This window comes from Bubalus bubalis, chromosome 3 (assembly GCF_019923935.1).
Source record: "Bubalus bubalis isolate 160015118507 breed Murrah chromosome 3, NDDB_SH_1, whole genome shotgun sequence".
NCBI classification, from domain to species: domain Eukaryota; kingdom Metazoa; phylum Chordata; class Mammalia; order Artiodactyla; family Bovidae; genus Bubalus; species Bubalus bubalis.
In genome coordinates, this window is record NC_059159.1 from 20,263,128 (window position 1) to 20,287,009 (window position 23,882).

The 23,882-nt window shown below is 46.3% G+C and overlaps 2 protein-coding genes across 4 annotated transcripts in view; one reads left to right on the top strand and one right to left on the bottom strand.

Annotated features, from left to right (window-relative positions):
- Positions 1-1,855: 1,855 nt before the first annotated feature.
- RAMP2 (receptor activity modifying protein 2) lies at positions 1,856-3,782 on the bottom strand. Its single transcript, XM_006055723.3, has 4 exons — positions 3,483-3,782; positions 2,981-3,046; positions 2,417-2,528; positions 1,856-2,299 (listed from the first exon to the last, which is right to left on the bottom strand). The coding sequence occupies exons 1-4, from the start codon at positions 3,580-3,582 to the stop codon at positions 2,044-2,046; spliced, it is 534 nt and encodes a 177-aa protein (XP_006055785.1). The 5' UTR covers positions 3,583-3,782; the 3' UTR covers positions 1,856-2,043.
- A 14,886-nt stretch (positions 3,783-18,668) lies between these two features.
- EZH1 (enhancer of zeste 1 polycomb repressive complex 2 subunit) overlaps positions 18,669-23,882 on the top strand; it is a 31,615-nt gene continuing 26,401 nt past the window's right edge. The window contains exon 1 of one of the 3 annotated variants that reach the window (XM_025280110.3): positions 18,669-18,801. Coding sequence is in view for 1 of the 3 variants with exons in the window: in XM_006055724.4 (XP_006055786.1) it covers positions 18,795-18,801 (7 nt within the window). In the remaining 2 variants the exon portion in view is untranslated. Of the gene's footprint in view, positions 18,802-19,168; positions 19,886-23,882 lie in introns of those variants that run through there. The other 2 variants (XM_006055724.4, XM_025280111.3) reach the window with 2 other exon arrangements.

Below are 23,882 nucleotides of genomic sequence, written 5' to 3' on the forward strand. Positions count from 1 at the left end.
TCCATTGTTACATTATACATATATAATATGTATATTTTTCTTCAAGCCAGCTTCTCCTCTTAATGGCCCTTTAAATATTATTACTTCCATATTTGTCCTAGTAACTCAAATTCAAAGCCAGAGTCAGCTCTAACCTCTCCTCTTGTTCACCTTCATATTGAAATCCTGTGGATTCCCTCCCCTATTTTGCCTTTTCCTACTTTTTAATTATTTCCTGTTTCTCCATTATAGCACTCCTTTGGTCCATGCCCTTGTTTTCTCAAACCTGGATTATTGCAATAATTTTCTAATTCATCTCTTTTTCTACTGTCTCCCATAGGAGAATCCTCACCATTTAAGGCCTAGTCAGATGCCAGCTCCACAATCACTCTCCTGTGACCTCAGCTAGACTGCACTTTAGCTAAATGTGACTCCTCCTTCCTTTACACTCGGATGGCATTTGGCTTATATCCCTTGCATGATTCTCATCACACATTCCATTGTTTTTGTTTATGTGTGCACATGTCAGCTCCCTTGCCAGATGAAAGACATCAAAGCAGAACCAAGCCTTATCTAACTTGTCTTCCCAACACAATAGGCTATTTATAGTGACTTACACCGATATGCTTTTGATGTATATTAGTAAAATGCATGAAGGCAAATATGCGCCAAAAAGAGGACAGATACATCCTTGGAGAAGATAGATGCATTATGGGAATAGAGCAAAGATTCTCATGGTGAAACCTCAAAACATCCTAGGGAATAAAGTGTGTCTCAGAGAATAAATAGATATATTCCAGGAAATATATAGATATATATCTGTAGAATAGACAGGCACGTCCCAGGAAGTGGCTATGTACTCAGGAAGGCAGATGTTTCAACAAGGAAGGAAGGAGAGTTCCTAAAGAGGTGCCAGGTGCCACAAGGAATAAACAGGTATCTTTTTAAAGAACAAAGCTACTGTTTAGATGTTTCTGATGACCTGGCAGGTTTGTCTCAGGGAGAACTGAAGGTGAAGGTTCTGTGGTGAGACCTGGGCCTCACCATCCAAGGAACATACAGGAGTGTCTGCATACAGAAACGGTGGGTCGCTAGGTATGGCCCTTAACAGTGGGAAAGTTTCTTAAGGGAGCATAAGCACGGCTTAGGAAGCTAAAAGAAGCAGCCAATCAAGAACTAGTGGTTGCTGTGGGGATAACAGGTCTTTGATCTCACAGTTCAGTTTTGAGCTTCTTCCAGGCCATGTCCATCTTCTGGTTGTTGGCTTTAGTGGACACCAGGGGGCAGTGTGTGGCCAGGCTATAGGCCACACCCACCCAGGGTCCAGGACAATGTAGGATGAGGGCCAAGGACCTGGAGGGGAAGTCCTATGGTGAGTCTAGTAGAGGAAACTGCCTTTGCCCTCGATCCTGAGGTCCTTAGGGATGGACTCCCGTTGGTTCCATCAGGGCTTCTATTACCAGGCCCTGGGAGTAAACTGAGGCATGAGGAAGGGGAAAATTCAGGGCTTCTGGATGGCACCCCCTCCTTGCAGAAGTCACAGCGAGAGTCCTCTCTCGTCCCACCCCCCTCACCTCCCCAGCTGCTATCCAGACGGGAAGGGAGTCTCTTCCTGCAAGTTTCCTGAAGCTGGGTTTGGATAGGGGCAGGAAAGGCCTGGCCTTGGGAGGAAGGGATACAGGGGCGTGGCCTTCAGGTGGGGGAGGGAGTTCAGGAGGGACCAGTAAGTGAACAAAACAGTGGACCTATCTAGATTCTCCTAGCTCTGCTGCCCAGAACTGAGGGCCTGTGGGAATGGCAGAAACTCTGGAAGGACACAGCCCCCCACCCCCCACCCCGCCCTCCGGAATGGAGAGGGGAACAACGTACAAAAAAAAAAAAAAAGAAAAGGTTTATTTTGAAGATTACAGAACTTGCACGATGACCCCACCCAGCTTCCATTTCCACCAATCTAAGAATCTCCAGTTGGGGTGGGAGCCAGAGAAGGAAGTAGGGAGGGGAGGGGAGAGACCAGGTGGTGGCAGAGGAAAGGAGTAAGATGGATGCCAAACAACTCATGCCACCCTAGGTCTGCGCTTCACTGTCTTTACTCCTCCACACCACGAGGGTGACGAGGAAGGGGATCAGGCAGATAGGGGCTATGATCATGGCCAGGAGCACATCCTCTGGGGGGTCTGAGAAGGTGGGTTGCACCAGGGAGCAGTTGGCAAAGTGGATGTTGTGAGTCTCAAAGATGATCTCTTCCGCCCAGGGATTGGGGAAGCCCAGGCCAAACTCTTCTGCACCCTTTTCCAAGCAGTCTCGAAGGAAGCTATAAGGCCTAGAGACAGGAGAGGGCTAGAGTGAGGGAAGGGTTGGGGCCAGAAAGAGGACTGCCCCACACTCACCCACAGGGAGCAAGCCCCAGGCCCAAGCCGCCCTCCAGCACTGCCCCTACCTGCTAATCAGGGCCCAATCACACCAGTCCTTCTTGATAGAATCCATTTGAACCTTATAATCGTGCCAACATTGTTGGACATTTGTCCCATAGGTCTCCAACACCGTTTTCCCTGTGGGTAGAGATGCTGCACATTGACCATACCCTGTCCCACAGTCCAAGCCCTCTGGTCCAGGTACTTCCATTGTGGAACCACTGTTCCTATCTTCAAATGGGAACTACCCAGAGAACCTCAGAAAATTTCCCAAGCAAGATATTCCCAGCTGAGAAGGCAGTCCCAGCTCAGGAAAAGTTTAATGCCTTCCATGTACACTGGACTTTCCAGCCTGGCAAGAGTTTCCACATACACTTTTTCAGGAATATTCTAACCCACCTGCCAGCTCACAGCTGGTTGGGGGCTTTGGGGATGAGAGGTAGAAAGACAATAAGAAACCCTGAGAGAGAGAACAGAAGGGAGTTTAGGGGCACCAGTTGGGTTTGGGGCTTGGCTTGTGAGAAAGGAACCATCCCCACTCACCTCTCTCCTTCCCCGGGGCCACCCTCCCACAGTCGCTGGCTACTCACCTTCTGACTTGGAGCTGTCTAGGGTGGGAAGAAGCTGAGCCAGGGACTCCTGGGGCTTCAGGACAGCTGTGGGCAGAAAAGGGACAGGGAGATGGGAGGATGGGGATGTGGAGCCAGGAGGAAGCGGGGTGTGGGTTGGGGTCTGAGACTCTTGAAAGTCAGGGCTTCTTTCAGGAGAGACAGAGCAGCACTCCAGGCCCCTACGCGGTGCCTCGGTGCCCGGAAGAGAGGGGGCCGCACCAATTCCTTCACACATTCAAAACCCCTCCTTCTTCGCCAGCTCCAGACTTCCCAAGAGCTTTCTGCAGGGGCCCCGGGCATCTCAGCTTTTCCCGAAGTGGGAAGCAGCTCGCGCTGCGCCCTCGCTGCGGTGAGGCCGGGTACCGTCCAGAGGGCAGCGCGGTCCGCACCCGCACGCCGGAGCCCGTTGCGAGACGTCCAGTCCCTCTCCCCTCCAGGGCCTCCCGCGCCTCCCGCCCGGACCTCGGGGCGCTGCGCTTACCGCCCAGCAGGAGGAGGAGGCGGAGCGCAGCCGGTCGCCCGGCGCGGGTGGCGGGGAGCCACGAGCCGCCGACAGCGTGCTCCGCCCGGAGCGAGGCCATCGCACGGCGAGCAGGCGAGGAGGAGCGGCGGCGCTGAGCCGGGCCCGGGCGGGGGCTCCTATATCCCGGTCCCAAGCCGCAGGAAGCCGCGCCGCTTCCTCGCGGGGGCTGGGACTGCTGCGGCCACGTGGGGGGCGGGGGCGACGCCCGGGGCCGGCGGGCTGGAGGGGGAGTCGCTGCCCCACCCGGCCCTGGCGCCCGCCGCTCCCTCCGCCCGGCCGCCGTTGGCCCACCCCTTCTGCTAGCTCACCCCGCGGGGCTGGACAGCTCCCCTCGTAACCCCAGAACGGGGATCCATTTCCTGGGCTCGGCCGCGTGGCGCCCAGGACTCGTCAGGTCTCCGAGCATCTGCTCCCCGAACTCTAGTGGCCCATTTTCTTTCTCGGTGAGGTGGGGCTGTGTGGGGAGATAGTGAAAAGAGGGAGGGGGCTGGGAGCTCAGAGGGCTTCTCAACACTGCAGTCTCTAAGGCTGGAGGTTGCGGTTGCCCTGAGCCATGGGGGGAAGGGGCGCCTGGAGCTGGACTCAGAGTTCCCTTTCCCTGGGAACACCCACTGATGTCAGTCTGCCTGCCAAAACCCGAGGAGGAGGAGGAAAGGGAGCCAGCCCTGGGAATCCCCTGGGGAGAAGGCCTGAGGATGGGGTACAGAGAAACCAAAGTCCAAATACCCTCCCTTCGAGGCACCCCCTGGGGCCTAGACCCCCCCCCCCCAAACCAGATTGAGCCCCAGACTCAGGGCTGGGTAAAAGTATGACTGCTCCATCCCCAAGAAGGTGGCCACAACTCCTCAGGACCAAGGTTGTGAGAAGGGAAGAGTTTAGAACCTACGATGGGCGACTTCATCGTGAGGGGGTATAAACTTTACTGCTCAGAGGAAAGAGCCTGGGACTGGAGCTCAGAGGCTCTGAGTTCTAATCCTGTCTTCCCACTTTCCAGCTACATAGCCTGCAATGTCTTCAGTTACCTTAGTGGATTCTCAGATTATTCCCATGTAAAAGAGGGGTGCTACCCTGATCTGCAGTGAGAGTGATCCTTGTGAAAGGGCATTGCCCTCACTCAGCAGTCTAGTTTCCTTTCCTCCTTTTGTAAGGACTTGCCTGAAGTCACGCAGCTGAGAAACAGCAAGGCTGAGTCTGGGGCCCCAGCGGCCCTGACTGCTGCCATACCACAGCTGACTGTGTGTCCTGAGCCAGAGCTTCATCATTCTGAGGATCCCAGAAGCTGATTTGTTCATGACGTTTGACTCCAGACACAGCTGTCAGCACCAAACTTTCCCAAATTACTCCCAGACACTGACCCTTGGACTCAGCTGCTGCTGTGTCCTGGTTTACAGGATTCCTGCCCACCACAAATTATCTTTCATGACCTCACTTCAGATCTTCATCTCAGGGTCTTAGGCTCTTAAATCATGGCCACTGATAACCTGTTGGTCTTCCATCGTTAGGATCAAGAGGTTGCTTTAGCAAGGAATCCAGAGGGAGAAGGGAACTGGCATGAACCCCAAAGCCTTCCTAGTGAGGATTGTCTTCTGCAACGTACAGAAAAGAGCCAGGCAGCCTTGGAGTCATTTCAGGCTAGAACCAAATTCCACTCCTTCCCTCCCACCTGTGATTGCACTTTCTCAGAAGGAAGCATGGTCAAGAGGGAGACTTCTAGGTAATAAGATGGGAGGAGGAAGCCAGGAGGGACAGAAAGCAACATCAGCTATTGCCATTGGCCAGAAGCACCTGAGTCCGCTGTGGGTTAGAATTGGGGTTGGGATTAAGATGAAAGTTGACAAAAACACATGTTGGACTCTAAATAAAGCAATATGGAATAATGAATAAAAACAAAGATTGATTAGGTTTCTGAAGGCAGATATTACGTCTATCTCACTGTGTAACCTTAGGTAGGTCATTTCACATCTTTGGAGCTCAATATTTTCATATATAAAATGGCCTGGAACTTCCCTGGTGGTTCAGTGGTTAAGACTCCGCACCTTCAATGTAGGAGGTGAGAGTTCAGTCTCTGGTTGGGGAACTAAGATCCCACATGCTGCACAGTGCAGCCCAAAATAATAATAACGACTGTAGTAGCAAAAGGGAAATAAAAGTGACTTGGTAGAAAGTGGTGTTTTAGCCCTAGAGTTGGGTTTAAGCTAGCATCAAGATGTGGAGACCTCCAAAGGAGAGCTTGTTGTAATCTTTTCTGGACTTGGGAGTCCAAACCTCCTGTTGGAGAATCTGGAAATTTCCTCTCCTGATTTCCCTCTTCTCACTCTTCCTAGTTAGTTGGATGTTTGGCTGTTTTCACTGACCTCTGGGGGCATCAGGGTAACTGGGGGTCTGCTATGCAGGTCCTTTGAGACTGAACGGGGACTAGAAACCTCATCTTTTCCAAGTGGTTATAGGAAATGATCTGTAGCAAGGGCCAGAGAAGGGCTTCATTAGGGACAGAGGCTGGTTCTTTCATGGGAGGTCCTATTTTCCACCCCTGGTGGTGGGGGGCGCTTACCTTTCCTTTCTATTTCTGCTTTAAAACTACATCTTTTTTTTAATTATAAATTTATTTATTTATTTATTTTATTTTTAAACTTTACATAACTGTATTAGTTTTGCCAAACATCAAAATGAATCCGCCACAGGTATACATGTGTTCCCCATCCTGAACCCTCCTCCCTCCTCCCTCCCCATTCCATCCCTCTGGGTCGTCCCAGTGCACCAGCCCCAAGCATCCAATATCGTGCATCGAACCTGGACTGGCAACTCGTTTCATACATGATATTTTACATGTTTCAATGCCATTCTCCCAAATCTTCCCACCCTCTCCCTCTCTCACAGAGTCCATAAGACTGTTCTATACATCAGTGTCTCTTTTGCTGTCTCGTACACAGGGTTATTGTTACCATCTTTCTAAATTCCATATATATGCGTTAGTATACTGTATTGGTGTTTTTCTTTCTGGCTTACTTCACTCTGTATAATAGGCTCCAGTTTCATCCACCTCATTAGAACTGATTCAAATGTATTCTTTTTAATGTCTGAGTAATACTCCATTGTGTATATGTACCACAGCTTTCTTATCCATTCATCTGCTGATGGACATCTAGGTTGCTTCCATGTCCTGGCTATTATAAACAGTGCTGCGATGAACATTGGGGTACACGTGTCTCTTTCCCTTCTGGTTTCCTCAGTGTGGATCCAGCAGTGGGATTGCTGGATCATAAGGCAGGTCTATTTCCAGTTTTTTAAGGAATCTCCACACTGTTTTCCATAGTGGCTGTACTAGTTTGCATTCCCACCAACAGTGTAAGAGGGTTCCCTTTTCTCCATACTCTCTCCAGCATTTATTACTTGTAGACTTTTGGATCGCAGCCATTCTGACTGGTGTGAAATGGTACCTCATAGTGGTTTTGACTTGCATTTCTCTGATAATGAGTGATGTTGAGCATCTTTTCATGTGTTTGTTAGCCATCTGTATGTCTTCTTTGGAGAAATGTCTATTTAGTTCTTTGGCCCATTTTTTGATTGGGTCATTTATTTTTCTGGAGTTGAGCTGTAGGAGTTGCTTGTATATTCTCGAGATTAGTTGTTTGTCAGTTGCTTCATTTGCTATTATCTTCTCCCATTCTGAAGGCTGTCTTTTCACCTTGCTAATAGTTTCCTTTGATGTGCAGAAGCTTTTAAGGTTAATTAGGTCCCATTTGTTTATTTTTGCTTTTATTTCCAATATTCTGGGAGGTGGGTCATAGAGGATCCTGCTGTGATGTATGTCAGAGAGTGTTTTGCCTATGTTCTCCTCTAGGAGTTTTATAGTTTCTGGTCTTACGTTGAGATCTTTAATCCATTTTGAGTTTATTTTGGTGTATGGTGTTAGAAAGTGTTCTAGTTTCATTCTTTTACAAGTGGTTGACCAGATTTCCCCAAAAATAAATTTATTTATTTTAATTAATGAATACAGTTTTATAGTTTCTGGTCTTACGTTTAGATCTTTAATCCATTTTGAGTTTATTTTGGTGTATGGTGTTAGAAAGTGTTCTAGTTTCATTCTTTTACAAGTGGTTGACCAGATTTCCCCAAAAATAAATTTATTTATTTTAATTAATGAATACAGTGAAAAAATCAAGTTGCAAAAAAGGTTTGTATAATCTAATACCTTTATGTGAAAGTTAGAATTTTGACATATAAGCATTTGTAATTTCTTAGAAAATAAACTATTAATCATTGAAAAAAAAAAAACTACATCTTTTTGCTATAAAGACATACTTCTTAGTTGCAAGTAATACGTAAGTATACAGTAAGTCCCCTACATACAGACGAGTTTGGTTATGGGAATACATTCATAAGTTCAGTTTGTTTTTAAGTGCAGCAAACAGAACTAGCCTAGGTACCCAACTAACAGAATCAGCTGTATCTGTACTGTAATAGGCTTATAATACTTTCACATAAATAATACATAAAAACAAACAAAAAACATTTTTAATCTTTCAGTACAGTACCTTATAAAGTACAGTACAACAGCTGGTGTACAGAGGCTGGTATTGAGTGAACAGGCAAGAAAAGTTACTGACTAGAGGAAGAAGAGAGGGTGGGTGATGGTATAGCTGAAGGCTAATCAGCAATAGGAGATGGAGGGCAAGCTGCAGTTTCATTTATGCATGACATTGATGGAACGCACATTTGCATCTTTGAAAGCTTACAACTTGAAGGTTCATATGTAGGGGACTTAACTGTATGCTGCTGCTGCTGCTGCTAAGTCGCTTCAGTCGTGTCTGACTCTGTGCGACCCCACAGACGGCAGCCCATCAGGCTCCACCATCCCTGGGATTCTCCAGGCAAGAACACTGGAGTGCGTTGCCATTTCCTTCTCCAATGCATGAAAGTGAAAAGTGAAAGTGAAGTCTCTCAGTCTTGTCCGACTTAGCGACCCCATGGACTGCAGCCTACCAGGCTCCTCCGTCCATGGGATTTTCCAGGCAAGAGTACTGAAGTGGGGTGCCATTGCCTTCTCCGAACTGTATACTCATTATTATACCCCCATTCCTTTCTCACCTCCCCCACATATTTTGGACTTAAAGGAAAATTAGAATTAATATCCTTGTTGTTCAGTGATTTTTTTTTAAGATAGTAATATGTCTTGGGTTATCTTTGATACTGTATATAAATATGCCTCTTTCTTTTTAATTGCCATATAATATTGTCTTCAGTCTTTTTCTCTTATGTCCAGTGGAATCTAGGCTTTGAGTTCCCTATACGATCCCTCATTCCTCTGTCCTTACCCCACTCCCACCTCCCAGTGCCTGGGAAGGGAAAGATCTGGTTCTGATCCGACTGGACATTGACCTGAGATTTCTGGCTTCAACCTGTATTGACTTATCCTGGGCAGGGATCTCAGTTCAGTTCAGTTCAGTCGCTCAGTTGTGTCGGACTCTTTGCGACCCCATGAATCGCAGCACGCCAGGCCTCCCTGTCCATCACCAACTCCCGGAGTTCACCCAGACTCACATCCATCGACTCAGTGATGCCATCCAGCCATCTCATCCTCTGTCGTCCCCTTCTCCTCCTGCCCCCAATCCCTCCCAGCATCAGAGTCTTTTCCAATGAGTCAACTCTTCGCATGAGGTGGCCAAAGTACTGGAGTTTCAGCTTTAGCATCATTCCTTCCAAAGAAATCCCAGGGCTGATCTCCTTCAGAATGGACTGGTTGGATCTCCTTGCAGTCCAAGGGACTCTCATGAGTCTTCTCCAACACCACAGTTCAAAGGCATCAATTCTTCGGCGCTCAGCCTTCTTCACAGTCCAACTCTCACATCCAAACATGACCACAGGAAAAACCATAGCCTTGACTAGACCAACCTTTGTTGGCAAAGTAATGTCTCTGCTTTTGAATATGTTATCTAGGTTGGTCATAACTTTCCTTCCGAGGAGTAAGCGTCTTTTAATTTCTTGGCTGCAGTCACCATCTGCAGTGATTTTGGAGCCCCAAAAAATAAAGTCTGACACTGTTTCCACTGTTTCCCCATCTATTTCCCATGAAGTGGTGGGACTGGTTGCCATGATCTTCGTTTTCTGAATGTTGAGCTTTAAGCCAACTTTTTCACTCTCCACTTTCACTTTCATCAAGAGGCTTTTGAGTTCCTCTTCACTTTCTGCCATAAGGGTGGTGTCATCTGCATATCTGAGGTTATTGATATTTCTCCCGGCAATCTTGATTCCAGCTTGTGTTTCTTCCAGTCCAGCATTTCTCATGATGTACTCTGCATATAAGTTAAATAAACAGGGTGACAATATACAGCCTTGACGTACTCCTTTTCCTATTTGGAACCAGTCTGTTGTTCCATGTCCAGTTCTAACTGTTGCTTCCTGACCTGCATACAAATTTCTCAAGAGGCAGATCAGGTGGTCTGGTATTCCCATCTCTTTCAGAATTTTCCACAGTTTATTGTGGGCAGGGATCTCACTGCCATGTAAATTTCTCTTCTTATTACTAGCCGATGGCCATCCTGCCTGGAGCAGGGGGAGAGGTGATTTGATTCTAAGAAGGCGTACCTTTTCTAATCCTCAGCCTTCCCCCTACACTCACAGGCAAATCCAGAACAACATGAGGCAGTCAAAAACACAGGCAGCCTCCTACACAGTAAAATTACATCCAGAGCATCCAGGAATTACCATCTCTACCGAGAAGAGACAACCACACATGCTGGCATCTTCCCCCGCTGTCTGCAAAGTAAAGAACAGAGCACAGGAAAAGGTGTGGGGGAGAGTCAGGGTCAGGGAAGCCCAAAGTTCCAGCTGGGAAGGACTGATCTTTCCAAGCTGGAGAGAGGAGACTGTCTTCTTCAGAGTGCTGGGAGGCAGCAGGGAAACTCAGAAGAGCTACAGCCGGGGAGCCAGCTGGTTAAGGGAGGGAAGACAAGGGAGTAGGGACGCAACTACTCCATCTCTCCCCATCCTCCTCATTTCCAGGATACTGGCATGAGAAGCATGACCGTCTCTCATGGGGAAGAATGGTTATCAGAAAAAAATGTTGACTCTCTTATCATATATATAAGTTATGAGGGAAAAGCAGGGAAAATGGTCAAGCCATATTCCTCATTAACTGCTGGGGACTCAAAAGTAGTTGCATTTATTGAACAATTATTATGTGCTGCAGAGTGTGTTCCCTGACACTTATGCTGAGTGATTTGCAAGCATTTCTTAAAAATTCCCCACCACAACATCAGAATTATCTTGTCCATGGATGAAATGGAGAAAACATGAGTGATTTGCCCAAGGTCTCAGAGGAAGTAATTGGCAAAGCCAGGGTTTGAAATCAGGACTACTTGATGCTACTACTTCATGCTTTTAAAAAAAAAAAATTATTTATTTGGCTGTGCCGGGTCTTGGTTGCAGCATGCAAGATCTTTAGTTGCAGCATGCGAATTCTTAGATGTGGCGTGTGGGATCTAGTTCTCCGACCAGGGAATAAATAGTACCTGGGATCCTGCATTGGGAGCACACTTAGCCACTGGAACACCAGGAAAGTTCCCTTTACTGAATCTTAAGTGGAAGAGAGAAGGATAGAGAGTTTTTTCCACGATCAGATGGGTCCCTCTAAAAATAAGAAGATCCTGCTTTACTCAACTCTGTATACACAATGTCCGCCCCCCCCCCCCCACCTCCCTCCCTGACCCAGGCTGGACCATGACATCACATGGTGGAGGCTGTTTTTCTGAAAAGAACCCGGGCCAGATTTACAAGAACGACATTCAGGCAGCATGACTGAAGAGGACCATGGCCAAAAGACCACAGCACACACCCAGCAGTGCTGAGAACACTGCTGGTCCCTCGGCACCTGGGGCTGACTCATGCTTGCTGTGAGGACCCAATGCCAGATGCCAGGATTGCTTTTACCCTTCTTCCTTTTCTTCCAACTATCCTCTGAAACCACCCCTAGGAACCCTTCTACCCCTTCCCACCCTGAAGTCTAGGTGTTGTATAACATGGGGATACCCTGAGGGAGTCAAGCAGTGTGCTCAGTGCTTCACACAAACTGTTTCACTTAAAAACTCCCAGCTCACAAACTTCCCTGGTGGTCCAGTGGGTAAGGTTCTGCACTTCCACTGCAGAGGGCAAGGCTTCTTCCAGGTCAGCAAACTAAGATCCCACACGCCTCTCAGCACAGCCAAAACAAACAAACAAAACTCCTCATGACTGTATGTATGCAGATACCATAGCAACCCACTTTACAAAGGAGGAAACTGAGACTAAGAAAGGTTAATCAACACCTTATGGAACTCAACCTACTGTCTGAACTGGTAGTCTGAAGGAAACAGTAAGGAATGAGGAAGATTGGCTGGAAGAGCAAACAGATAGGGCTCCTATGGCACAGGGGGCCTTCCCCACTCAGTATGAGCCTTGCCCTGACTATGTTTACTTCACCTGCAGATATTATCATTTCACATCCTTTCTCCCCAGACTTTAATACTTAGATGGATACTGGGGGAAAAAAAAATCCATGACACTAGGAAGAAAGTCGTTTTCTAGATCATAACAAGGATCCAACATAAGTTAAGCAAATATGACACCAGTGCATGTGTATTTAACACATGTTGTGGGTGTAATGTAAGCTTGACGTGCTTAGTCATTTAGTTGTGTCTGACTCTTTGTGAACCCATGGACCATAGCCCGCCAGACTCCTCTGTCCATGGGATTCTCCAGGCAAGAATACTGGAGTGGGTATCCATTCCCTTGTCTAGGGTACCTTCCTGACCCAGGGATCAAACCCAGGTCTGCAGGCAGATTCTTTACTGTCTGAGCCACCAGGGAAGCCTAAGTGATACTATAAAAGACACTATTTTCATCATCTTTAAAGTGGAGACAATAATAATATCTATAAGTTATGAGCTAAAGAACTTAGAGGAGTGCTTGGCTCATAGTCAACATTTATTATTATTTCTCTTGCCTAAGCAATTAAGAGTACACACTTTGGAGTCAAGTAGACTTGAATTTGAATCCCAGCACCATCACTCTTAGCCGTTTGTGACCTTGTACAAGTTACTTAATCCCTTTGAACTTGCTTGGTTTCTTATCTACAAAAATGGGGTTACTAATGTGTATCTCACTAAGCAGTAGAAATGATGCATGTTAAAGCATTTAGCCCAATGCTTGGCACTAGTAAGCATGTGATAAATGGTAGTTACTATCGTAATGTGTACCACACACAGTTATGAAATTTTATTTCCAAGATATTCTGAGATCCTTCCCATTTCATAATTTCAGTTTTTTTTTTTTTTTTCATTACACAACATTTTATTGAAAAGAATACAGACTTTGGAGTCAGAGAGTCCCAGCCTGGGTTTGAATTCCAAGCCCTCCTACTTACCAGTCATGTGGTTATGGCCAATGTTGTCAATCTCCCTGAGCCTCAGTTTTCTTTGTAAAATGGGGATGACAAGACCTACCCCCTCCCCAGGCATTTTGCAAAGATTGTACAAGATAAGATAGGTTCACATCCAATACAATAGTGAAGTGAAGTCACTCAGTCGTGTCCGACTCTTAGCGACCCCATGGACTGTAGCCTACCAGGATCCTCCATCCATGGGATTTTCCAGGCAAGAATACTGGATTGGGTTGCCATTTCCTTCTGCAGGGGATCTTCCCGACCCAGGGATCAAACCCAGGTCTCCCGCATTGTAGGTAGACGCTTTACCGTCTGAGCCACCAGCTAATGAATTTATGTCAATGCTAAAGGCAATGTATTAAATATATAAATAAATGTGATTCATTGTTTCTTTCCCTCAGGTGTCATGGATGGGATCTGTAGATGGGATCTGTTGTACTTTCTCCAAAAAAGTCTCTATAGCCTTGTACTCCATCATAGTTGCAGTGGGGTTCAAAGGACCATAGTATCAGCAGTATAGGATCCTGCTGATAAGCCAGGGAAGAAAGAAGGGGAAGTCACAGAACCAAGGGGAACTCTCCTTTCCTGTCTGACTATGATTTGTTTGTCTTGCACACAGGCTGTGCCCTGCTGATACGGGGGCCTGTCCAGTGTCCAGCTTTGATTGGCATCTCCAGCACAGAGGAAGTAAGGAGCCCCTTGTTGATTAGGAACTATTTTCCTCTGAACTTGCAGAGGAGAGTCCCAAACACATTTCTCTTTCTGGCGCCACTGGTGAAAGGAGAAAACCATGGAGACAATCCAGACCTGTGATTCAGAGCTAAAAGATCTTACAGACAAGAGGAGGGAGAATGAAGAGGTTTTGAGCATAGGTTTGGCGTCAGAATGATGAGGCCCAAATCCCAGCCTCACCATTTACCAGCTGGCTGATCTTGGGCAAGTTCCACAATCTCTGTAAGCCCTGGTTTCTTCGGTTGTAAAATGAGCATGAGAATGTTGCTAACTTCCTATGGAATGAGATGACCGATTATTAAAAAACTTAGCACAATGCCAGGCACACACTGAATGGTCAGTGTTTGAAGGCTGTGATCGTTTTCTGTTTCTGCAGTTATACAGTCAAGGACCCTGATAGCCAGGAAGGAAGCACAGCCCATTAGCTGTCCACCCCACTGGGGCCACTTCCCAGGCAGGGCCATGCCAAAGGCGTGTCCCGTGGGATCAAGGCCCTGCATTAACTGTGCTGAGAGAGTGAGAGCCGGTAGCACCACCCTAGCCATGGGCCTGGAGCTTTCAGAGTATGTGCAAAGCAAGGCCTGAATCCCACCCAAGTAATCCCCCAAAGTAATTCCGCTTCCTGCTAGAATTATTTACCTTGTAATTAACAAAAGCTAAGGAGGCCCTTTTCTAATATTTTGGCTTGGAGGTTCAGAATTTAAACTTTTTAAGAGCCATGGACAAGGGTTTATTGTGGGCCTGTTCTTACTTGCTGAATTGAATGCATTATTATGATTCTGAAGCAACTAGGGGTCAGAGGCTAAGTACCTGAGGCGGAAAGCTGGGTTTTTGAGATCAGAGGACAAAATGTCCGGGAGTGGAGAAGCTTCAGAACTTGAGCTATGTTTCCAGGCTCAATGATGTCCAGACCTCAACTTGCTTTGGAGTCGCCTTTGCCTCTGACTCTGAGTGTTCAGGGAGGGGTCTGGCAATTCAGCTGGCCCCACCAAGGCCTGGGCAGCAGCCCCAGTTTCTGGTGACCTGAGTGCAGGCTCTGGGGTTGTGCTGTGCTTTGCTTGCTTGTTTGTTTCTCCACAGCAGGGTGGCCTTCCCCTGCTTCTGGGTGGGAAATGAGGGAGGAGAGAGGATGGTCTGCTCCCATCTCCACAGCTGTGTTTACACTTTCCTTGTCAGGGACTGTCTGGGGCTCAGCCTTTTTTCACTCCTGTGTCCCCTTGGAGAAACGCTATTTGATAGCCCCGTGGGCTTTACAAGGGAGGGGCTGAATGAGCAGAGGGGTCACCATCCAAAGGGGGCTGGAAAGAAGGAGGAAGGGAGAAAAGTTGGAAGAGAGAAAGGAATAGTGCAGAATTCTGTTTGAATTCTGGGAAGCATCGGCTCCCTCCCTTTCTAACAGTGGCCTGAAGACAAGCAGGGGACAAAAGTACACTTAGAACTTGCCTGCCTCGGAAGGAACAGAACGGAAGGAACAGAACGGAAGGAACAGAACGTGTGACAGAAATGTTGTTTCTAACCACTGTGTGGAACAAAATCTTGCTTGGGAATGGGGATACTGAGGGCACAGAGAAGAACAGTCTTCCCTGAGGCTTCTTTGGGGCCACTGGTCAGAGATACAGCACGTTAAAGCCAAGAAGATCATGCTAAAATACATGCAAATTAAAAAGGATTTAAGAAAACGGTCAAGTAAATAATGCTCTTTTTCTCCAGGGAGCAAGTTGAGCTGGTATTAATCAGTGTGCTAGTGTTGCTGGACTCTCGGCCAAGCCTGGGAGAAGGGCTGCCAAGGCAAATCAGGCCTCAGGTTTCAGAAATTAAACACATAATTTTATTTTTCCGCAATAGAGAACTTTCGGAAAAAGAACCAACCTCATTAGGCTACTCAGCACACTTTGTCCAGTTTCTTTCAGCCCCAGAGGCCTGCGATTTAAGAGCAAGATGAGCAACTGGAAGCCAGGAGTGACACAGTTATTCCTATTAACTGCCTGGGGGAGGGGCCGGGAGGAGTGGGGCAGGGGTGATGGTACTGTTTTTCAAAGGTCCAGTAGCTGACCACTTGCCAACAGTTTTTCTACGAATTTATAGGACAAAGACCTGAAGGGTTGGAAAAGAAAAAGAGGAAGAGCTAGCCAAACAAAAAATTGGCTTATGGTATCTCATGGACCATGGTCAGCTAAGAAAGAGCCTGGTCTCAGGAAAAACTCTCCCTTCAGAGAGGGAGAGAGGAACCAATTGGCAGACAAACTTTCCCCAAGAACCCCACAATTATTGGTGATGTGGAAAGTTGTTTTTTTAATCCTCTAGTGAACAAGGATTATTAAACCCTGGGTTTAGTCCTATGCCAAATGTTGTGATGGATAGGAAAGAGGTAGACAGCCTGGTAGTGAGTGTAAAGTGGTAACAGTGTTGAAGCTGGGGGAGATCTTGGGGGATGGGTGGGTTAATGAGGAGGTGGAGTTTGAGATGGATTATACACTCAGATCTATAACTCTAACATAAATCCCTTCACCTTCCTTCCTTTCCACATCAAAATATTTTTGTAAATATATTGTCTTTGTTATGCAGAATAAAGACATTTGTTCTCCTCTTGTCACTTGGCATACTTCATGCTTCCCTAAAACAATGTGGGTCACTCCCATGGTGTTAGTTACCAACAGAGTTGATGGTTCCCAAATTGCTCTCCAGTCTCAGTCCCGACGTTCAGATCTTCTGAACATCTTCCCTTAGGTAACTCACATTCCTTTTTTTTTTTTTTGATCTGCCACCTGCCCACTCCCCCCACCCTCCGCCTTTTTTTCAACTCTATTCTTTATTTCAACAAACATTATGTAGTGTGACTCAGGGGTCCCCAACCTCCAGGCCATGCACTGATACCTCCTATCAGATCAGTGGCAGCATTAGATTAGAAATAAAGAGCACAATAAATGTAATGTGCTTGAATCATCCTGAAACCATCCCCTCCCCCATCCGTGAAAAAAACTGTCTTTCACAAAACTGGTCCCTGGTGCCAAAAGGCTTGGGGACCACTGGTGCCATGGTTCTTAAACCTGTTACACAGTGGAATCACTTGGGATGCTCTTAGACTTCTTGAAGCCCAAGCCAAACTCCAGACCAATGAATTAGGCTTTCTGAAGGTGGGAGGAGGAAATCAGTAGTTATTAAAGCTGTCCTAGTGACTTCAATGTGAACCAATCTTGAGAACCACTGATCTAAAAAAGGCATTTGGAATGGAAAGGAACATCATGGCAAACTGCCAAGTGTGAAGGAATATTTACTTTGATTTGGTGGTGAATTGGGTGTAGGCAAGAGAAAAAAAGAAAAATTTCTGATATAAGGAAAAAATACTAAATCTGAAATCCAGAGACCTGATAGGGTAATTTTTCATCAAGACAATCTTTTAACCCCTTTATGCCAGAATAGCTTTGTGTGGGAAACTAAAATCCTCCCTACCTACTTTACAGAGTTGTTATGATTATTTGGTAAAAAAATTATTATCGGCTTTTAAATTATGTATGTAGCAGGAATTCCCTGATGGTCCAGTGGTTAGGAACCCACACTTCCACAGCAGGGGTCAAGTGTTAAACAATCCCTGGTGGGGAGAACTAAGATCCCAAATCCCACAGTTGCATTACACAGCCAAAAGAAAAAAAAGTATGTGGAGACAAATTTAAGGTGATGTTAATTTGTATTTTAAGTTTTAATTTTAACTTTATATTTTGAAATAATTTCAGATTTACAGAAGTGTTACAAGTGGTAGAGAGTTTCCTGTACGCCCTTGAGCCAACTTCCTCAATTGTTGACGAAGTGTGATTGCCCAAACCAGGAATTCAGATCGACAAAATACTATTAACTGATCTACAGATCTTATTCTAATTTCATCAATTATGCCACTGGTGTGCCTTTTTTGGACCAATATCCAATCCAGGATCACACATTACATTTACTTGTCATGTCTCCTCAGTCTCCTCCAATCTGGACAGTTCCTCACGGTTTGTCTTTTTTTTTTCTGCCCTGCACCCTCGACCCCCTCCAGCTGAAGCACAGAGTCAACCACTGGACCACCAGGGAAGTCCCAATCTTGATATTTTTGAAGATACTAGCCAGTTATTGTGCAAATTTACCCTTTATTTTGGATTTGTCTGATGCTTCCTCCTGGGTAATTCAGCTTATGCATTTTTTTCAAGTCTACTATGGAACTGATTTTGTGTCCTCATTGAATCATATTGAGAGGTACTTAGGACGGAGGAGCCTAGTGGGCTCCAGTCCATGGGGTCGCTTAGAGTCGGACACGACTGAGCGACTTCACTTTCACTTTTCACTTTCATGCATTGGGAGAAGGAAATGCATTGGAGAAGGTTGCCCACTCCAGTGTTCTTGCCTGGAGAATCCCAGGGGCCGCGGAGCCTGATGGGCTGCCGTCATGGGGTCGCACAGAGTTGGACACGACTGAAGCGACTTAGCAGCAGCAGCAGCAGTAGTAAAAATATTATCTCAGCATTAGTGATATTAACTTTGATCATTTGGTTAAGGTGATGTCTGCTAGATTTCTCTCCTGTAACGTTACTTTTTTCTTTGTGTAACTTATAAGTATCTTGTGAGAGGATACTTTGACTCAAGGCAACTAATTTGAATCTAAGTGACTGGGAAAACTATTGACAGAAATAGGGAAGCCCGGTGTAAATAAAGCAAGAATGATAACTTAAGAGCCCTAGACGGGTGTTTGGGGATATTTGTAAATCAAATATCTGTCAAAGATCTGTATGAAGGGGTTGCAGGTTGGTGTGAAAAGCTGAAGTGAGAAGTGGCATGTCACCAGTGTGTGGGGATGATGCAACGCTGGTTGGGTCTTCAAGAGGATAATACTGGCTCCAGGAAGTTTCTCAAGAGCCCTTCCTGTCCCCTGACAGCGCCGCCTTGGAAATCTTCGGGCTCGGGTTGCACCACCTCAGACTCCTGAGTTTGGGGTACTGGCGCCAAACCACAGACCTGCGAAGAAGGAAGCCAGCGGGGCGCGGGCGGCGCAGTGCGCACGCGCCCGGAGGAGGCGCGGGGCGGGGCCGCGGCGCGGGGGTGGGGCCGCGGCGCGCAGGCGTGCTAGCGGTGGGTCCCTGCGGCTCGGGATGGAGGGTGAGTGAGTAAACAAGCCCCGGCCCGCCGGTGGGGCCGGGCCTCCGCACCTCGCCACCGGGGAGCCTGAGGGAGGGAGAGTCGAAGGGGTCAGAGAACTAGGGGGGAGCGGAGGGACACACCAACTGCCTGCCTGGGCGTAGCGGGGCGCCCACTCGCCTTTCCGAGAGCTGGGGGAAAGAGGACAGCTGGCCGAGCGAGCCCCAAGCGAGGACCGCGTCTGCGGCGGGGAGGGCGGCGTGTCCAGGAGGAGGAGCGGCGGGGGCGGGCCCGGGAACGCGAAATCCCGTTGGAGGGCGGGGTGGGCCAGGTGGGCGGGACCCCCGCGCGGGGAGGGCGAGGTGGGCGGTGGCAGCTGCGGGGGCCCAAAGCGAGGTGGACTGCTGGGGACTTGAGGAGGGCCAAACGCGGGGGGTCAGCTTTCGATGGCTTTGGGGGGTGTTGAGGAAGCGGTGGCAGTAAAAACGGGGTGAGGCGAGTGAGGGTCCTAAGGCGCAGAATGGAAAGGGGCGCTCGTTCTCGGGGTCCAGGCGGTGCCGCGTGCCTCCAGGTTCTCACGCTCGGTGCCCCTCTCGCCTCCCCCAAGTCCTGGCCCTGAGTAAGAGGCTTCTCTCCAAATTTGGTCTCGCGCCAATCCCTGCCTACTCCAGAATTCTCTTGGGGATCGAATAATGTAAGGGAAAGAGCCTTGAAGCAAAGGCAAGGTGGTGTATTTGGGACGTGCCTGTTAGGAAATGTGGAGCAAACTTATTTCGGTAAAAAGTTACTACTGAGAAATTGTTTCGCGGGCGGGGAGGGGAAAGGATATGGAAGAGTGTTAGTGCCGCCGGTGGAAATATTGAGAGTGGGCTTTTCATAGGTGAAATACGGGATTATAGCTGGAGTCGCCTAGGTATCGCGATAGTCCAGAGCTAGAGGGATGAGGATGGGGGCTAAGAGCCGAGGTAGCCATGGGTGCGTGTGAAGATGGCCACGACTGTGAGTGTCTCTTCCGCCTTTGCTGCCATGATGCCTGTGAAGAGAAAAATCCCCATCGGGTTCTTTTAAGTTTAAGAAACTTAAAGGAAGTTTCCAGCGTTAGAAGGTGCGAACTTTATCAGAGGTTTCTGTGAGAGCCTGTCTATTTTAAGCCTTGAAATCCCTAGAGCTGGAATGTGTGGCATTGATAAAAGAAGATTACTTAATTGCATAGAAGAAAGTGTGTATGAGGAGATAAAGTACTTTAAACACACACATAAGTGCACACATTTATAATAGAGGCAAAGATCATCTATAAACATGTAGTAATACTATTATTGTCATGCTGAGCGTGTGTATTACCGACAACGGGAATTAATTCTCCCAGGGGAGAAATGTTGGCTTGTTTTATTCACTGATGCACTTTGAATGCTAAAACAGTGCCAGGCACACAGTAGGTGAGCAATACATCTTTTTAAAAATTAGTTATCTGTTTCTTTCTGGCTGCATCGCATCTTAGCTGCAGCACTCCTTCGTTGCCTCCACTCCTGCCAGCATGTGGGATCTTAGTTCCCTTACCAGGGATGAAACCTGCACCCTCTTCCCTGGAAGATGAATTCCTAACCACTGAACCTCCAGGGAAGTCCCCTCAATACATGTTTGTGGAATAAAGAAATAGTGGGAAGATCCCTGGGACTGGAAGTTGGAAGATCTGGATCCAGTTAGTGGAAGAACTGACAGACTACTCATAGGCCAGTCATGGAACTGGATGCCAAGGTAGTTTTAAAACTTCCTGAAGTGGAAGTGCTGTTACTTTAGTTCTCTTTGAAACAGCACTAGAAGAAGGAGCCTAGGGTTAAAAGTGAAATTTTATGCCCAAGAAGACTTTTGTGAGGAAATGTAGTTAGACTTGTTTCTCTTATACTTACCTTTGAATTAGCATGCCTTTAAAAAGCTATTTAAAATATTATATTTAGCTTTTTAATTCTTGAGATCTGAAATCTGGCCTTCTTAGTTCTCTAGGTAACAGTTCCCACCCTTGGTTTGTGCCTTATGTGAAACAGGTAACAGTTTATTTCACTAAGTTTATCTTTTTCATGTGTATACTCAAGTTTAAAAACTTTTTAAACAATGTATACATTGTTGGACTTGCCTGGTGGTCCAGTGGCTAAGACTGCACTCCCAGTGCTAGGGCCTTTTAATCCCTGGTCAGGGAACTAGATTCCACCTGCTGTAACTAAAGATCCTGTATGCTCCAGCTAAGACCTGGCAGAGCCAAGTAAGTAACTATATATATATTTTTAAGTTTATGCTTTGTTAATTAGCTATTTGCCAAAAAAGATTTGAGGCAAGTGTTTTAGCCACTTTGGCCATCTGATGCGAAGAGCTGACTCATTGGAAGACCCTGATGCTGGGAAAGATTGAAGGCAGGAGGAGAAGGGGATGACAGAGGCTGAGATGGTTGGATGGTGTCGCTGACTCAATGGACATGAGTTTCAGCAAGCTCCGGGAGTTGTGATGGACAGGGAACCCTGGCGTGCTGCAGTCCATGGGGTCGCAAAGAATCGGACATGACTGAGCAACTGAACTGAACTGAAAAACACTTTACATTTCTACATCAGACAGTTAAACTGCAGAGAAAAAAGAAAAAAAAAACAAGGCAGAGGGTCTGAATAGGTATTCTTCCAAAAAAGACACACTGATCACCAACAGGCACATGAAAAGCTACTCATCATCACTAATCAACAGGGAAATGCAAATGAAAACCACAATAAGATATCACTTCACACCTGTTGAAATGGCTGTTATTAAAAAAGACAAGAGATAACAAATGCTGGTGAGGATGTGAAGAAAAGGGAACCTTGCTGCACAGTTGGTGGGAATGTGAATTGGTACAGCCACTATGGAAAACAGTGGAGATTCCTTAAAAAATTTAAAAAACTGCCATACAATCCATCAAGTCCACTTCTGGGTATTTAGCTGAAGAAAATGAAAACTGTAATTCAAAAAGATGTATGCACCCCAATATTCAAAGCAGCATTATTTATAATACCCAAGATATAGAAACAACCTAAGTGCCCATCAACAGATGAATGAATAAAAATGTGACACGCACAAAAAATTTTGCAACTTAACAACAACGTGGATAGACCTGGAGGATATTATGCTTCTTGAAATAAGTCAGACAGTAGAAGATGAATACTGTTTGTTTTCTTTTATATGTGGAATCTAAAAGATAAAAGAACAAATTTAAAAATGAAAATATGTAGAGAAGGGTGAAGAGAATTAGATTAGGATTGAGGGAGAGGGTTTTAAGAGGAAAAATTGCTTTTAGAGAATACCTCCATTCCAGAAAACGCCTAGTTTTGCTTGTTTTTAATTTGACCAAACTGTGTATTGAGCTCTTACTCAACATCTTTAGTCCAGCTGTCTTATCATTTGGGATTTCATCACTCCAGACCTTGAAGTCAAGAGTTCCTTAATGAGGTCGAGTTTAGTGCCTCTGATGTGTTATGTTCTCAGACATACTTGCCCTAATATTTTGATTCAGAATGGAATAACTGAAAAGTCTTGTTTTATTAATGATAATGAGCAGTCTACATACTTTTTTTTTCCCCTAGCCAAGCTTCAAGGCTTATGGGATTTTAGTTCCCTAACTAGGGATCGAACCCAGGTTCTCAGCCATGAGAGCATGGAGTCCTGACCCCTGGCCTACCAGGGAATTCCCATTAGACAGAAAACATTAAGCCTTGTGCTCCTGTAATTCAGAACCAGTCACGGTAGAGCTGTAGCCTGTTAGGAGTTTCCTTTAACTCGTCTGAATCAGTGTTGTACATGCTAAGAGCCAGCGTTTTCCTTGGGTCTCATAAAAGCTAATTCTGCTTTGATTTTTGTCACTGTTGTCTCAAATACACACAACCTGATTCTCTTAATAAAGGAACACTAGAAAGTGTTAATGCTATAATTTTATTTTAAATTAAGAATTCAGGGTCACAACTTCTTGTTAGTGACTTTTTTTCTATATGTACAGTGCCCAGAGGTTCAGTGAGTTTTCATAAAAGTACATAGTTAGGCCTTCCCTGGTGGTTCAAGATTATCTGCCTGCCAGTGCAGGGGACACGGGTTCAATCCCTGCTCTAGGAAGATCCCACATTCTGCATGGCAACTAAGCCTGTGCACCACAACTACTGAGCCAGCACTCTAGAGCCGGTACTCTGCAGGAGAAGCCACCACAATAAGAAGCCCGAGCACCACAACTAGAGAGTAGACCCTGCTCTCCACAGCTAGAGAAGCCACATGACCCAGAAGGTCCAGCACAGCCGAAAACAAATACATCTTTTTTAAAACTGCACTAAAAAAAAGTTCATAGTCATATAACCATCACCACAGCCAAGGTATTTTTATCACCTCAAAAATGTCCCTTATGCTTCTTTCCATGTAATTCCTTTCTAGAATCATTCTAGTCATATAAGTGGAGTCATAAAGTATACAATTTTTGTGTCTGACTCCTTTCACGTAACATAAGGCTTTTGCAATATATAGGAACTGTTTGCAATACATCTGCATATATAGGAACTGTCCATTCCTTATTATTGGAGAGTAGTATTCCATTGTATGTATACACTGTACTTGGTATACATTCACTGATCCATAGATATTTGTATTGTTTCCACGTTATGGCTATTATGAATAAAGATGCTTTGCACATTTGTGTACAGGTCTTTATGGGGACATATATTTTCATTTCTCTCTGATAAATAATTAGAAATTGTAGGCCAGGTTGTGTAGTAAGTACACATTAACTTTTTTAAAAAGGGGACTTCCCTGGCAGTCCAGTGGTTAAGACTCCATGCTTCCAATGCAAGTCATCCCCTGGTCAGGGAACTAAGATCCCACATGTGCTGTGACATGGCCAAAAAACGAAAAAAAAGGAAATGGGCTTCTCTGGTGGCTCAGGGGTAAAGAAAACGCCTGCCAGTGCAGGAGACATGGGTTTGATTCCTGCTCTGAAAAGAAGCTACACGCCAAGGAGCAGCTAAGCCTGTGCACCACAACTACTGAACCTGTGCTCTAGAGCTGGGGAGCCACAACCCGTGTAGCCCAAGTGCCCTAGAGCCTGTGCT